The sequence below is a fragment of the Lampetra planeri genome, chromosome 1 (assembly GCF_965212315.1).
Source record: "Lampetra planeri chromosome 1, kcLamPlan1.2.h2, whole genome shotgun sequence".
NCBI classification, from domain to species: domain Eukaryota; kingdom Metazoa; phylum Chordata; class Hyperoartia; order Petromyzontiformes; family Petromyzontidae; genus Lampetra; species Lampetra planeri.
In genome coordinates, this window is record NC_136107.1 from 31396996 (window position 1) to 31413794 (window position 16799).

Here is a 16799-nt window from a genome sequence, read left to right on the forward strand (position 1 = left end):
AGACTCGGCTACATTTGTACCAAATGTCATCTTGGCCCTCTGGCAACATTTATTTGAATTTACATCCATCACTTACTCAGCCACGATTCTCCATTTGGTGACTGAGTAAGTGCTGATGTGCTGGGGTCATTGCCTTTGTGTTGTATTTGCTGGGCAGGTACCGGCTGCAGACGGTGCGGTCTCTCGCAGCTGCCAGCCTCATGCTACGGCTACTGTGGGCATGCCTGCGCTGGGATGAGATGTTGGTCAAGCCGTCTGGCTCCTCCACACGCACCGGTATACCTCCCCCACCCTATTACGAATGCCCCACATGTCTGCATTGTTTATTTTTCTACTTTATTCAAATAGACGTAGGTCATTACCCATGACCTTCTGATCAGGTGTTCCAGATTTGAAAGTTGAAGTTTTGGCTTCCACACTGAAACTCCTGCTGCATATACAGTGATATCAGAATCGTTTTAAAATCTATTTGCGTGGAGCTGTGGGTGTTATTCACTTGTACTGGAGTGTTTTCCCCAGGTACTCCCGTTTCCTCCCACAAACGAAACACTTTACTCAAAAAGAATTGGCCAAGCATCTCATTTCAGCACGAGCCCGCATTTAAACAGTCCTCAGAGTGGGAGGCTTTCCATTTTTCGTGTTGTTTTTATTGTGGTACAGATGTTTGTGTTGGTAACCCTTACCCCCCCCCTCCCTTCCGGCCCTTGCCCAAACAATGCTGCAGAAACAACCGACACGGAGATCACGACGACGGAGATCATCAAGCGGCGTGACGTGGGAATGTTTGGTCTTCGCTCCGAGTACTGCATCCGCAAGATCATCTGCCCCATCGATGTCCCCGAGACCACCAAGGGTGAGGCATCCACTCATCGCTTGCCCAGCGCGCACGTCTCACGGTTCATCCACCCACAACCTTCGCAAGTCGACCATTGAAAGAGAGCCCTGGCATGCGGTTGCGGAAGTGTCGACCTGACCATCGACTAGAAAATAGTGAAACCATGTGAATTGCCAAAATACAATAGAGGCATTGAAGCAATCCACCACACATCACCTGAAGCAATGTCTTGGCTTTCTACTAAGCTGTATATATACGTTTTCATCCACATATACGCCACCCCGTACTCTGACTCCAGTGCCTTGGGGTGTGCACGTGGCCATCCCATGTGCGTGTTTTACGTGTGCACCTGCGTGCTCATTGACAATCGGCACTCTGTTGCTCATGCGTGTTCATTAAAGAGCTATGATTATATGACCACACTGCAAACTCTTGACACGTTTTTAGTTCATGGCCATGCAATAAAATAACAGCCGCATCAGAAGCAGTTATGAGTTTTGCCCGAGCTTAACTTAGGTTGTAATGGATAAACTGACGTTGATTGGCACCACGTGCAATTGTGTTTGTGTGACTGTGCTTTTATGTGCATGCGTACATGATAATCCTTTTTCAATTGTGTATGTGCTGGGCCTGCTCTTAGCTTTAATAGATACCCGCTAATAGCACTGTACTCAACTGTATAACGGAGGCAATGAGGTGGGGTCTTTAGCAATGTATTTGTGCGCACACTTGTCTTTGCACACAACAGAGACGCCCACGCCCCAGCGCAAAGGACTGCGCTCAAGTGCCCTGAGGCCCAAGAAGCCTGAGGGACCGAGGCAAACTGAGCCAGTTGTCATGGAGACGTGGCTGGCCGAGGAGGAGCTTGAACTCTGGGAGATCAGGGCCTTTTCAGAGAGGTAGCCTGTTCATTCCCAAACACACACACACACCCACCTGTCGCCCTGTGTGTTGTGAGTGCTTGACCCTTTTCTGTATGTGTGCACTTGTGTGTGTTTGTGCATTTTACTTGTATCCGTGTATCTATTCATTTTACACTTGAGGAGTGGTTGCGTAATAATATGCACAATGCAGTATGATTCCAGAAACTGGGTTTGATTTCTAGCCAGATACAGCACCATTATCAATTGGAAACTGAATCTGGTCTGGGCCTCTCCGCTTTCAAGTCGGCATAAATTGAGTCCGTGATGTCACTTTATGAATAGCACTGGATAGAGATAGGTGGCCAGTCGTGCCTAATGCTGTCTTCATCATCCCCTCATATGCCACGTCGGCTACAAGAGAGTGTGTTGTGTCTGTGTGCTTTCTTGTTTGCCTCGTCCTCCCCAACCCGCTGTGACAGGGTTGAGAAGGAGAAAGCGGCTGCACTGGAGCAGCATGCCAAGGCAGCCGAACACAAAAAGAACGAAGAGTTCAAAGCACAGATGGAGGTACAGCTGAAGCAGCAGAGGCTCGCCGCACAGCAGGTAGCATGCGCAACAACAACAACAACCAGCAGCAGCAGCCCTGCGGCAAGATGTTATGCAAGATACACGAGGACATTTGTTACGCTCGTTTTGGGATATCCCAGAAATTGACACTAGGTGACAAATGTTAGCTTTCATGATAAATGTGAACAAAGTGTTCAAGTAGCTATGACTGATATATTCAAATCGAGTCCATTCCCGATCGTTAAATTTGTCTGTTTAGTCACCGATACTTTGAAATTAGTGAATGGTTTGTGCTTTGCATTGAGCTCTGTGTAACTAGTGTGTCCCGCTTGTTATGCTAACACGATAAGCACAAACAATCTTCAAACGCACTCGCTCCCGACATGAATATTTGAAAATGAAAGTTGCCAATTCAAGTTGAGCTTCTGTTCTGCAATCTGTTGTGCCTAAACGTATGAAGTCACCCACGCCAGTGCAATTGAGTTCATTAATGCGTGCCTGTTTTAATTCCGCCTCTCACAGAAGCGGCTCAGCGCGGGCGAGCAGTTGAAGGGAACGACCGTGACGCTCACGACGTGCGGCACGTCGAGCACACCAGGCACGACCACGCAGACGGTGGTCGTCGGCTCTGTGGGCGGCCAGACCATCGGTCCTGGTACCAAGCTGCTCATCAGCAAAGTCGGTGGCTCCCCAGTCAGCGGAGGGAGCACGCCCGTCACCTTCCAGACCGGACGGAACTTCCAGCAGAGCTTTGCCACCTGGATCGGCAAGGCGGGCACGGGGCAGACCGGTAATGCAGCACTGTGCTCTATTCTATTTTGTATTCATAAAATGCCTTTCACCAAGATGCTTAACAGTGCTTGCTGACTACAGTACAAATGGCAAGATAAAGGATGGGGATCCCGTAGTAACTAGGGTAGAGGGAGCGAGGTGGAGGTTGCGGCGGTGGAGGCATTAAGTGCCTCAGGTGGTAGGGGTTGCGAAAAGAGAAGGGAAAAGGCAAGAAAAAAATAGGACCTTTGGGCAGTGCGAAAAGACGAAAGCGAGGCGGAGAGTCGGATTTGGAGAGGGAGTTTATTCCAGTGTAAGGGTGCAAGCAGAGAGAAGGAGCGAAAGCGAGATTGGGCGCAGAGTGGAGGAGGGACACCAAGAAGATAGGCAGCTTGTGACCAGAGCGGGCGTGATGGGACGTATGAGGAAATGAGAGAAGACGGGGGCGGGGTGGGGCAGTCCATGCAAATCTTTGACAAGTAAGTCGAGTAATTTAAAGAGGCAGCGGTGATAGGAAACCAGTGAAGTTGTTGAAGAAGAGGGGAGCTGTGAGTGGTGAACAGGGAGGTTAAAGACAGTGCGTGCAGCCGAGTTTTTTATTTATTGTAGAGGCGCACGGGCGTATGTGTAGAGGGGTTAGTGTGTGTCGGGGTCGATGGAGAGCGGTAACGTAGCTGCGCTACGAACCCGGCGACTCGAGTTTGATTCCCGCTCACGGCCAACACCAGTGACGATTATCTGGACCGGTCCTGGGCCTCCCCTAGGTCGACTCAGCCTCAAATGAGTACCTGGTGCGGTGTGTAAAGAGTACTGGGAGACAAAGGTGGCCAGGCTTGGTGCTGGTCAGCCATCCATTTCTTTACGTGCTGTACCAGCCTTAATATGTGCCCGCTCACGGCACTTGCCCCAGCAATCTTTCTAACGCTCTTTTGGGAATCTTTGTGTAGATAGTGGTGGAGCGGCCTCTCCTCGTGATTCACGCGAGTGTGCTCTGAAACCAGCCACCTGAGTTATATTCCTGGCCAGGGCTAACATCAATGGCGACTATCTAAACCGGTCCAGGGCATCTTTTGGGTTGATTCAGCTTGAGTGGAATATCTTTTTCTTTGTCAATGCCACAGTTCACAGGAGTTGTGTGCGCCATTCCCCAGTGTGTTCATAGGTTGTTTTTGTACAACAATGTCACACAACTGCACTTTTGGCCTAATTGCTGCTTTGCTATTCGTACTCCTGTCCAGTGTGCAAGCCTCCATAGAAAGATATTTGCGTTTTCAAGGACGTAATATTAATTCATACGTGTGATATTTTGTGCATATGGTCATTTCCCCTGTAATGGAATTAAAGCATAGACCACAGAACCTGATATTCACGACATTTTATAACTTTCCAATGTTCTTGCACCACACAGTATGAAACATAAAAGTGCCCATTTAATTGCTGTGTCTCAGTAATTTCATTGGTCTGGAATGTTTTGGATGATTTATTTCAATTCAAGCGTGGACCGTATCTTTTGGAATGTATTCCAGTATGATGTGCATGAGGTGGCTGCAGCCTGGCACTGTGGGTCAGATTGTTGAATTCCTGCAGCTATGGGTCATTTTCTTGTGATTTTCCAAAGGGCCATCTGCTGCAAAATTAACAATAAATACTGCGGAACATTAATGGCAAGAGTTTTATAATGTGTTCCAGCGTCATGGCCTCTTACTTTTACAACAATGACTAATACTGTCCGTCATTGTCACTCTTTTTACATTGTTGTGGTGGGTACCGTGCCGGCTTTGATGAGCACTGGTCAACAGCATGAACTAGAGGACAGTGCTACTGCATAGGTTTTTCGTGGTTGTGCTTTGTAGCTCTGCGACATGTTCTCTGGCTGCGCACCGCGTGTCGTTCAGCATGCGGTGCAAAGTTTCGCTCTTCGTTCCTAAGGAAGCTCCCAGCACGTGCAGAGAAACTTCAGACGTACAACCGAACAACACGCGGTGCATCGCAAAGCCACTTTGGAGAGCTAACCTGATGGGCCGTTGTGCACTTGTGCTTGTTCAGTGGTGAGCTCAGCGGGCGGCACACCTGTAAGCGGCACACAGACAATCCAGATCTCGAGCTCCTCTCTGGGCATGACTAAGTTGCCTCTTCCGGCGAATAGCAAGATTGTCACGCTTAATGTGCCCACGTCCCAAGCCGGTGAGTGGCGTGTGTGTTGATCTGTTTGCGTTCACGTGCATCTTTCTGTCGTCATCTTCGGTGCCTGCGTCCTTGGTAGTAATCGGATTAACTTACTGCGTGTGCTCTCGCTATGCTCCAATTAGCACCGGTGACTACGTATGGTACGAAATAAGTTCAACATACATGCTGAAAAGAGCAACACTAAAATTGAGAACATTGCTCATTGTAGATCTCACATGGTCGCGTACCCTTCCACGATTATCACTTTTCTTTTCTGTAAGAGCCAAATTAGCCTACACGTACATATGTATTGCACATAGCAAAAACAACTTCAATCATCCTTTGATAGTAACAGCAACCAACCCATGTTAGCCATCACACGCAATGCCACTTAATTATCCAGGAAAGCTTCACGGAGCCTCAAGGCACTTTCAGAATGGTCCTATATTATAATGTTTGGCTGATTGCATGTGGGAATAGTACCCAGAGCAGTTGCACAATGGCTAGCGCACTGCGCTATGAACCCAATGACCCGAGTTTAATTCCTGCTCATGACCAACACCAGTGACGATTATCTGAACTGGTCCTAGGCCTCTTCTAGGTCGGCTCGGCCTCAAATGAGTGCCTGGCGGGGTGTATAAACATCGCCACTCGGGAGAAAAATTTGGTCGGATGTGACGCTGGCCACCCACCCCCTCGTGTGCCTTGCCGGCCTTCATAGGTGCTTGCGGACAGCACTTGCCCCAAAAGTCTGTTGAGGCTACACAGGGGGGTCTTTATCTTTGTAGTACCCCGATAAATAATGAGAGGATAACACTCAGAGGTCTTTGCAATTTAAGGAACCTGTTCGCTGCACTGTCACCTCTTGACCGATTTTTGTTATGGAGAGGGGTTGGGAGTTTTATAATTCTACGTGAGCCGCCAGTCTTGCCTCCAATCCACTCAATTACATGCGTGTGCTACCATCTTTCATTGCCTTGCACACACGTCCATAAGAATCTTAGTTCACGCAAGATATTTCACTTGTCAGTACCACCAGTGGCGGCAGTGCTTAATGGTGCCAATCACTTTATATTGCCAATAAATGTGAGTGATGCAATCACCTTCCTAAATGAGCGAGTTGCCAAATATTTCACTTTTATTGGCCATAGAAATAAATCGGGAGTCAGGAGAGTTGTGCCACCTCATGTTATATTGATTTCTACTCGGGCCCCATGTACCCTGTCGTTTGGGGTCTGGGGCAAAGCGTCAGTATTGGAGAAAGTGCTTATTATTGCCCGAATGACGTATGAAGAAAAAGGGAGCATGCATCTTGCGTTAGAGATATTCTGGGCCAGTTTTTTGTGTTTCCCCAGTGAAATGTCGACCGGTTCAAACCCTTTCCACTGTTGCAAGCCACGACTCATCGCGAGCGTGTCCGTGGGTGTTTGCAGGCGTCATACACCAGAAGGTGCTGAGCATTCTGCCCGCTTCGGGCACGACCGGGCAACAGACATTTGCAACATACCAGCCGCGCACCGCCACCATCACCTTCCGGCAGAGCATGCCGGGGTCTGGCACCACGCAGCAGGTATTGCCGTGCCACCGAACTGCGACTGTGTTCGTTTTAGTTGCGGTGATGCTATGTTTCCATGACCGCTATCTTTAACAAGTGTCAACATTTTCTTTCCTTAAGTTATGCTATCCCAAGATAAAATAGGCTTTTTTTCTTTATTTTCCTTCCAGTGTTTTTCTTTTGAAACAAAAACACACGCCTGAAAGTAGACCTTGGCCAGAATTGTGAGGATTGCACGTGTGCCTTTCTCATTGAACCCTGGAATCTGGGCTGAGCCCACTTGTTTTTTTTTTGCGAATCGAGCAAGCTCATTTCCCATTCACTGCAGAAACGCACAATGAGTGCCTTCCCAGGTTCTGAATTCAGGCTTATCCAGAAGCAAGTGGGAGTGCAGGCAGTACCGTCTGGAAAATGTGTAGACTGAAACCTTGATTCAAAACTACGTGAGTTTCAATTGAAACTAAAAAGTGTGTTATAGAATACATCATTGAAATCGCTCCAGCACGTAAAGCGCCTCTTTCAGTAACGCTGCGTTGACGCTGAACTTGGTAGTACTCGGCTTGCAGACGTTTTGTGGGTTTGGTGGTGCATGCAATGTTAGTGCTGGCTCATTTTTTACATTGGACTTTGCTCATGGGTACCGCTACTGTCATTGATGAATGAGTTAATTTAAGTGTTGGAAGGAGTCTTACGTCTTCTCACTCTGGGGCCATCCCATTCGAGAAGGTAGGTGGGATAAGTGCTGGGAAATGGAGGTTTCCGCGAGGTTAAATTGTTCCTCCGTGAAGCCTGCTCCCTGGTGGCATTTAAAAAAAACACATAAGATAACCATAAAAGTTGCGGTTAAAGGCAATGACCGAACGATAGCTTTGGAGGAAACGGTGAAGGGTGACCGAATAGAAGATGAGATTGACTTAATCAGTTCACTTGGTGAAGTCAGGTGATAGATCAGCCGGAGTTGCACCAACATGGGCCAATGCAAGCCTTTGCACTACAGTGGATGAACAATGGTTCTGTCCACTGAGCAGCACATGGTCCCACTGGTGTAGCTAAAACGGAGCTGGCCAGGTGGCTTAGGGCTCAGAGCACGGAGCCGGCACTGCTAAGATTTGGGGTTAGAATTTTGGTTTCAGCCACCTGTGATTCAGCTGGGTTCTCAAGGCTCGCAAGTAGATGGTCTCAGTCTGGTCAACAATGGCTACACAGTGGACCAAACATGCTTGATTAATTTAGTATGTGTTACAAATGTGTGTTTAACTGCCATGTGATGCATATTTATCTGCATGCAGTGCATATAGGGAAGAGTGCCCCCGAGTGTGTAGATAAAGGTTAACTTAAACGGATTTCAAAAGTAGTTCTGTGATCTCGCCTGCGAATATGGGGTATGCATGAGGTTACGCACTTCTGTGCATGAATCCCAATGGATCATGAATGCAAGTCATCAGTTGGCATCCTATGGGGAGACTCGTCCTTTCCATGGGAATATGTAATTTCTACTACTAGCTGAATGGAGGTGAGTGCCACCCTCCAACATATACACTTGAGATGGATGTCTGTAGGTTATTTTATGATGAGCATACTTATTTTAGGGCTTCCCTTTAATGAATTAAACGTAACTTTGTGCAAATCTAGAGCTAGATTCACTCGTAGTAAATGTTCATTTTCATATTTTAGCATACACATCCCATTTTCTCGTAATTATGAGAGGGAAAATCTCCCCACCCTTGTATTTCAGTTTTGTCAATGTGAATCTGGTCCCTTCAGGTTATACTCGATCATCCTCATGATCGTCATTAGATGTAACAATTTGTCCATCCCTTGATTAAATTACTTGTTAATAATATTCAGTCACATTTCAATTATGTTTGTTTACGTTGTAAATCTTGTGTCTCGTGGCTGCAGCGGTCACGTGAACCAATTATGCAACTTATACAAATTGCAAATACTCCATTCTCATGCACATGGTTAGATGTGTGTATTGTGAGCAGAAATATGGAACTTTGTTTGATGAATGCATCGCTATGTAAATCATCCGCCATTGTCTATCCTTTAGTGGGTGCCTTCTCATTTTATTGGCATCTAAAAAAAACGTATAGTACCCAAACACTGCTGTTTATAATTTTCTGACCATTCGTGCTCATGTCTTTGTGGTGTCAGTTGATCACGTCGGCAGGTGGCACGACCACCATCCGACCTGGGGTGACCCTCATTAGAGGCGCTTTGCAGCAGACGGGCACGACACTGGGCAAGACCGTGATGCGCACACCTCTGATTGTGCAGCAAGGTATACTCCCTCTGAGTAGGTGGCTCTTTTACTGTCAATCACCTCGCTCTCTCTCTCTCTCCTGCTCACTCGCTCACTCTCGACTTCATTTTCTGGCTGCTGGTCGCATCGGCCTTTGTTAACTCAGACATGCACGCTTACGTGTGTCAGTGCACTTTGTATAATTTCCAAGTTGATTGATGGGGAGTGCACATGTGTTTCTGTACCTTTTCTACAAGACAATTGCATTTATTCTGTCTGCTCTCAATAAGAGCCATTGCACAATAGATTGGCCTAATTTATATATTTTTATTCATGTCAAAGATAAATTGTCTTCATGCTCAGATGAGCAGTAAGGCAGTACTCACCTCAATTTGAGTCATTGTTGTAAATGCTATATTCCTGTGGTCTGATCTATATTATCCATAACATCGCCATTGTTAAGTTTCCACTAAGTGTTACTCATTTTCTAAACCCTTGTGGCAATGTGGTCCAAGTCAGCCTGACTCAGGATTGAAAATCTTGTGTTTGTGGTTTCACCACACTGCCTTAGGAAGACTAATAAAAAAAATGCGATTGTTGCTTGAAAATTGTCAATAAACAAACATAATTATTGTAGCTTAGGGTGGAGTATTGGCGCAGTGGTCCACGCACTGGACGATGACTCCAAAAACTTGAGTTTTATTCCTGGCTTGGCTAACATCAATGGTGACTGATATCTAAACCGGCCCAAGGCACACCGCTGCAACCCATATTGACCAGTGTGCTGAAGTATCGTCAAACAATCCCCACAACCTACTTAGTGTGGGGAGATGGTTATCCGGCAGGGGATTTATCAAAGGCTGCAATTGTTATTATTTCTTGTAAATTACTCAAGTTAATAATATAGCTTTTTAACAACAGTGATTTCGATACGATTATAGCAATTCACTGTTCACTTTTACCAGTAAATTAAGCCGACATTTTATTGATGGTACATGTCATGTTTTATCCGTCTTGCAGTTGTTACCCTCCCTCTGTCTGATCGTCGCTCTGTTGGGGTCATCAGTGTTATGACCATTTTTCAAACTTTTCACTTAATAGGTTTGGACAGGTGGCATTTGCCTCACACCCCCTTCCTACTGTGTGTGATCATGTTTAAGTAATTTAAATTCAGCAGTAATACTCCTTTGACCGGATTGAAGCCCAACACGCGGTGGCTAAGCCCGTTTAATGCCTGCGGCCTGATTTTTTTACGTGCCTTGTTTCTTTACTCAGTGAGTGTTTGCAGACGTGAGGAGCTTACTGACTCAAATGCATCGCATTTATATGGGGACGGAAGTTGAACTTCAATTTAATTATTGGTTTAAATGGGTGGGGTGGGGGGTGGAAACATCACATATTCCACAGCAGAAACACTGACATTAATGCCTTTATTTTCTACAAAGGATATTTTAGCCACGGAAATGTTTTCAGTGTGAAACTGCAGTGGTGATCTATATTCCCAGTTTGTGTTCCCTCGATGCCTAGGTTATTTGACTTTCAAAATTGCAGGCGTTGAACTTGGGTCTCATACTTCTGTATATGTTATTCTTAAAAAGGTCACAGCATTTGAAGGGTGAATATGTCATCAATCTGGATGCCACATTAGGCCTCATCTTTGTGACCCACAATGACTGATTTAGAGCAAATGCCACTACCTCAATGCTGTAATCACCTTTTTCCAGGATATATCTTTCTGGGAATTACAGTGCTCCGTGCAAAAGGAGACCATATCCCAAACAAATAACTCCTATGGTAATTACACTTTTAATGGCGTGGTATTTCCAGGGTTGTTACATTTTACAAGAAAATCAAATGTTTAATTGACATTCGTTCTCAATGGCTTTGATTACACTGAGGAATGGGAGTGGTGTGTTTGTATTTCATTGACATTAGCCATGTGGCCATGTTAACATCAAAAGAGTAGCTGGCTCCATGAGCATTATAAGTTGTAAGGTGTTGCAGTTACTTCAAAATATAATTTCCCACAAGCATTGGAATATCGGTGCCTCTGTTACCCAACAGTGTGATTTTAGGTTTCGATGCATAATCAGAAGTTCAAATGCTGGTCATGCATCAATGGAGCTTAACTTTTTAGGATCAAAACAATAAGTATCGTGGCCTCTTCCACCCTGTGAAATATATACAGTGGTTGTCCCAGAGCTGCCAACAGCAAAGAGTGCCACCCCCTCCTTTTGAGCTGGGTGACACATAGGCTTTTGAGGTGGCCGTTACTGATGCCTGAATCTGTGAAAAGCAAGACGCCAACGAGGTGAGGGTGCAAGCATTCACTCGTGTTCCCTCATTCTGTCAATCGTGGCTAAAGGCCAAACCCAGCAGGTCGTCACGCAGATCATCCGCGGCCAGCCAGTCTCCACTGCCATCTCCACACCGGGCAGCTCGGGCCTCCACAAGGTCCTGTCTACTGCGGCGGCGGCAGCAGCTGGGGCCTCCATGCCCGGCACGCCCGTGGCCTCTTCCACAGCCTCTCCCACCACCACCACCACGCAGGCCATCCAGCCTCGCCTGCCCCAGTCAGTGGTGGGCACACCCGTTGCCCGGCCGCCGCATAGCCAGGTGCGGCTGACGGCCGCTCAGATCTCGCAGCTCACGCAGGGACAGGTGAGCGGCGCTTGGGATGATTGTCGGGGTTGTGCAGGCGACACCAGCAACTGGCACTTCACACACACCCGCTCCTGCTTAAATCGTTATGGCTGAGTCGAGTTGAATTTTTAATTGGGCCATATGTGTGATGGCTCAATACCAAGACTGGAAAAATGGGAGTTCTGGAGAAAGAAAATCCACAATCTTTCTGGTTTTTAAGGTTGCATTTATAATTAATAACCTGGACAAACTGGCTTCAATTGTGGTTGAACATCAACAATTAAACATGTATTTGAATAAACAATAAACAGTGTATTGTTTACAGTATATTCAAATCAAGTTAGTATATTGTCTGTTGAATAACTAAAATCATATTCAAGTCAATCATACAAATGGGCCTTCTGAATTAATGCTTTCCAGCATGTTTGCGTATGCAATGAAACATATCCTTTCATATTCATTTATTTTTTATCATAAACACAACTACATAGTGCATAATTGATGATTGTGTGCATTATTATAAATGAGCATTCCACTTGAGAATCTGTTGTTTATTGCATGAGGCAACTTGAGTGAAAGTGTTGCCTCGCTTCCGATATATGTATACATGTTAAATAAGAAAAAATATTCAATTAAGTTTTTTATACAGTCAGTCACTTGTTTAATCCCAGGTGGCTGTCCTAATTGAAATTAGACCTGAGAGCCACACAGGCTCATTCTATACTATAATGAGCCAATGAATGTCTGTGTGTCCCGCATGTGACGTCACTCCACGTCGACCAGCCCCCCTCATTAATAATCATGAACAGGTTTCGTCCTCCACATGGACCCCCCCTCTCATTAATTATCATGATCAGGTGACATCACTCCACATTGAATAGCCCCCCTCATTAATAATCACGAACAGGTGGCTTCCTCCAAATGGACACCCCCCTCCATTATAAATAATTAGCTAATTAGTGGGTGACATCACTCTACATGGGGGGCGAGAGGTACCTCCTCCCCCCTCCTCAGCGTCAACTTACAACCCTCCCGACAAAGGCAGAACCCTCACGTCACGCGATCTCCGTCACGCTGTTGAGACATAGAAGTAAAAAGGACGTCATGATGAACAAGGGATCATAACCTTAAAATGAAATAGGTCTGTGTCACCTCGCCCTTATAAATTGCACACGAATGGATGCAATGAATATCACGTCGCGTTCTGCCTTTGGCTTGTAATTTTCAGGTTTACTGCAATACACCCGTCCTTGGACGGGCTATAAGGCTAGTTGATGCAATAATGTTCCTTTACAGGATAGCCAATAGATATTTTTTGTGTTGGGATGTCTGGTGGCAAATTGATTAGTCTCCACCTTTTCCCAATTTCATTCACTCATCTTTTATCCCAGGCCATATGCACTATTAGTGATGTTAAGTGAACCTGTTCTGGGCCGCTATTAGGTTAACTCGACTTCCAAAATTACAAGCATTTGGTACTATCATTAACAATGGGAGACAGGCAGCCAGGCATTGTTGGCTGTTCGCCACTGCACCCCATAATTGTTATGCCGTATCAGCATTCATAGACACTTGTTCATATTGCTTGTCCCAGCAGTCTACAAACTAAATAGCAGAGTGGAATTATATTGGTATGAGCATCCAAACCGCACAACACGTGTAAAGTGGCCACCTGCATTCTAAGGTTCTCTCGCTGACTATGCTTGTGCGAGCAAGTCGATTCAGATAAATTGCTGGGGTGGGATGTGTGTTTCAGAGTGGTGGGCAGGGCCTGCGAGTGGTGGTCCAGGGGCAAGGCCAGACCCAAGGGCAGCTGCAGCTTATCCCTCGAGGGGTGGTGCTGATACCAGGCCCAGGGCAGCAGCTCATGCAGGCGGCCATGCCGGATGGCTCCATCCAGAGGTTTCTCTTCACGCCCGCGCAGAATCTTGGTGAGTTACAGCCCTCTGTCTGTGTGTCCGAAAACATTATAAGGGACCACGTTAGCATACATGTAGAGACTTTGTCTGAGAATCACGTAAGTAGCAATTCATCAAGTCCATTCTTATTCTCATACGGCACTGATAAGCCCGAGCGGTAGCATGTTTGCCGCTTCAAAGTTCTCTCAACTTGTACATAGTGTGGCATTTTCTTCAAGCACAATGAATGAAAATATGAATTCACCATTTGTGCAACTTCCAAATCAGGACACTCCTAAAAATGAGAAAAGATACTTGGAAGAGAATATTCAGAGAAATATAGAACTATATTTTATAGAACTTTCTTTTCATGAAATAAAATATAAAATATATTTATTTTAGAAATATAGAACTATATTTTATTATTAGAACAGTTGGGGCTATCTAAGAGGCTTTGCCTTAACTACGGCCATGGTTATGTGACTGCAGCCGCCACACCAGAGCAGAGGCCACCACCATCCCCGGCCCCAGCGTCAACCCCAACTCCGACCTCTGCCTTGACCCCAACCTCGGTCTCAACCCCGGCGTCATCCCAAACCCCAGCGCCAGCCCTGGCTCCGGCTACAGGTTCAGCCGTGACTGCGGCTCTGGTGGCAAAAGTTGCGACGCCAGCAGCGGTCACGAAACCCGCGCTGCAGCATGTGCAGATACACCAGCCGCCCGTACCAGCACCAGCGACGCAGCCGGCACCACTGTCTCTGCCACAGGTAACACAGAACCTCAATGCACGACGTATTTGTCATCACACTGGCACTTCCAGCTGTTCTTACCGTGCCTCACCACACTCATCGTGCACCGCCCAGTTTAATAACTTGGAAACCCAGTTTAATAATGGGTGGCTAAAACCTGGATGAAAATTCAAGATCACAGCAGGGAAATATTTGTTAATTGTGTGGGGGGCTGCACCTCTGTCTATGCTGCCTGCATGCTGCACCCCAGACTCAGCTGCACGTGTCTCAGCCCCAGCTGGCAGCACAGCCCCAGACGCTGCCGTTGCAGACACAACCGCCGCCGCCGCAGCAGCTGCAGCCACAGCCGTTGGCCACGGCCGCTACGGCAGCCGTCGGCACGACAACTACGAGCTCCGTGCAAGCGCCGGCGCAGGTGGAGGCGCGGCTGCAGGCGCAGACGCCAGCCGTGCAGGCGACGACGCAGATCCAGGCGGTGGTGCAGGCGGCTGCGGTGACACCAGCGGCGGTGGCTGTGGCGCAGCAGCCGCAAGCGCAGACGCAGCTGCAGGGCCAAGCGCCGGCCGTGGTGACGACGCGGCAGGTGCTCCTGCAGTCGCCCCCGAAACTGCAGCTGCACTTCCAGCCGGCGACCGGCACCGTGCAGATCGCGCCAGTCGCCACCTCGACGCCGCAGGTGTCTGAGCACATGCAGTTATACACAACAGCAACAGCCACCATTGGGGAGCGCTCGTATCAATTGTCGGCCATGAGCCAGGATCGTTTTCCACTGAGGAGAGTTTTCATAAAGTGGTACTCCTTTTTAGTGGCAAAAGAAAGGATTGTACTGAGTCGGTGACTTGACGTTGCACCACCCTGCTGCCACTTTAGGCTCATGCGGCGGTGCTTATTCGGTAGCGTTCACAAGGGTGTTACATTTTTGTACACCATTCATACACATGTCTGTGTGTATTGTTCCTGTGCTTGTGATACTTTAATTCTGAAATTGTGTCGTCCATAACGCTGACGGCAAATCCTTGTTTTCTTTTGTGCGTGCGTGTGCTGCGCCTTCTCCGCAGTCCCCTCCGCGGCAGCTCGTGCAGACCGTGGTGAGCGTGCAGGCGGCGAGCGTACAGGAGCAGCTGCAGAAGATCCAGCAGATGCAGGCACAGCGGCAGCAGCAGCAGCAGCAGCGCAAGCTGGCACAGCAGGCGCGCAAGGCCTCGGAGACGCCGGCGGCACAGGCGGCCGGGCAGGCCAACTTGCTGCACAAGCAGGTGCAGCCACTCGGACAAATCGAATTAGAAGAGCGGTGGCCTGTAAGCTACCAGCTGCTGCTATGTGGGTCAACTGCTCCACTCGAGTTAATGATACCTTGCCAAACAATCATTTAATGGCATTGGCCAAAGAGTTCAATGCAAATCTCTTGTAATAAAGAAGACTGCAAGGTTGTAATGCTTTCCTAAATAAAGGACATTAATATTACTATAAAAAGAAATTAGTACATAATGTAGACAGGAATGATGTATCATACTTGAATCACATTCATGGAATTGGCCAAACATCTCTTAAGTGAAATTCTACTGAGGAAAAAAAGCATTGAAACTTGGGCTTTTATGGAGAAAGGGAATTACTCTTTAATATAGTTAATTGTTATGGTAACATCATGAAACCAGGTATGATGGGGCACACATGAACTGCATTGTAACTCATCCACCTGCATGCAAGATGCTATATAACAAGTAGGTTTCTGACATGTCTGTGTAGTAGAGGTTGATTTTGTCCCTCATTCGCATGGGTTTTCTTCCCCATCATGTCATTTATTTATCCTATTGAAACTTAGTTCTAAAACAGATGTATTTATTTCATAAAGACCACCCATCTAATGTATTTGCTTCGCTAAATTAAAATGTAATGCTAAGGACGATGCGTTTTGGATAAGTGGATTAGCTTTTCAACTCTCTTGTCATATAATTACACGTAGTGGCAGTTTTCTCATATTCATAATGGGCCAGTTCTCATCGGTTGTCCACACTTGAGAAGTACAACATGTTAGTTATCTATGATGTAGGCAAGAGGCTGCTTAAAACCAGCTCTTTTCAGTAGCTCTGCGTCAAGGCATTTCCTGTAAGGGTTGTTGGTCCTCGTACTGTGTCTGTAGATTGTGCAGAAGCAGAGTGCTGTGATCGAGCAGCTGAAGGCCAAGAGCCGCACCATGTCACCAGCCGAACGAGAAGACACCCAGAGGTACGCACATTACTTATTATAACTTAGTATTAGGATCTTTTCTCTATTTTGCATTCCTGTTTTATTTTTTAACTTGCTAACCCGCCCATGATGGACGTCTGTGAAAAACAGATCCACAGCTTGTCGGATTCCTCTAGAATAAGTAAAGATTCTGGTTCTGATTAGAAATGTTAAGTATCAAACCTTACATTTGTATTCACTTGAAGTTTTAATGTGCATATTTAAGTTATTTACAAAATGTTCCCCTTGTTATTTAATCATTCTGTTGAGATTATATCGCA

At 46.7% G+C, this 16799-nt stretch overlaps 1 protein-coding gene across 9 annotated transcripts in view; it reads left to right on the top strand.

Moving 5' to 3' along the window:
• Positions 1-16799, top strand: part of BPTF (bromodomain PHD finger transcription factor) — a 60099-nt gene that overhangs the window by 33277 nt on the left and 10023 nt on the right. For 4 of the 9 annotated variants that reach the window (XM_078598662.1, XM_078598695.1, XM_078598723.1 and 1 more), the window contains 14 exons: positions 158-276; positions 725-853; positions 1584-1734; positions 2178-2301; positions 2788-3055; positions 5083-5220; positions 6636-6772; positions 8915-9056; positions 11368-11663; positions 13402-13576; positions 14033-14310; positions 14543-14968; positions 15351-15548; positions 16433-16518. In XM_078598662.1, the coding sequence (XP_078454788.1) occupies positions 158-276; positions 725-853; positions 1584-1734; positions 2178-2301; positions 2788-3055; positions 5083-5220; positions 6636-6772; positions 8915-9056; positions 11368-11663; positions 13402-13576; positions 14033-14310; positions 14543-14968; positions 15351-15548; positions 16433-16518 (2667 nt within the window). The remainder of the gene's footprint in view (positions 1-157; positions 277-724; positions 854-1583; positions 1735-2177; positions 2302-2787; positions 3056-5082; positions 5221-6635; positions 6773-8914; positions 9057-11367; positions 11664-13401; positions 13577-14032; positions 14311-14542; positions 14969-15350; positions 15549-16432; positions 16519-16799) is intronic. The other 5 variants (XM_078598679.1, XM_078598705.1, XM_078598671.1 and 2 more) reach the window with 5 other exon arrangements.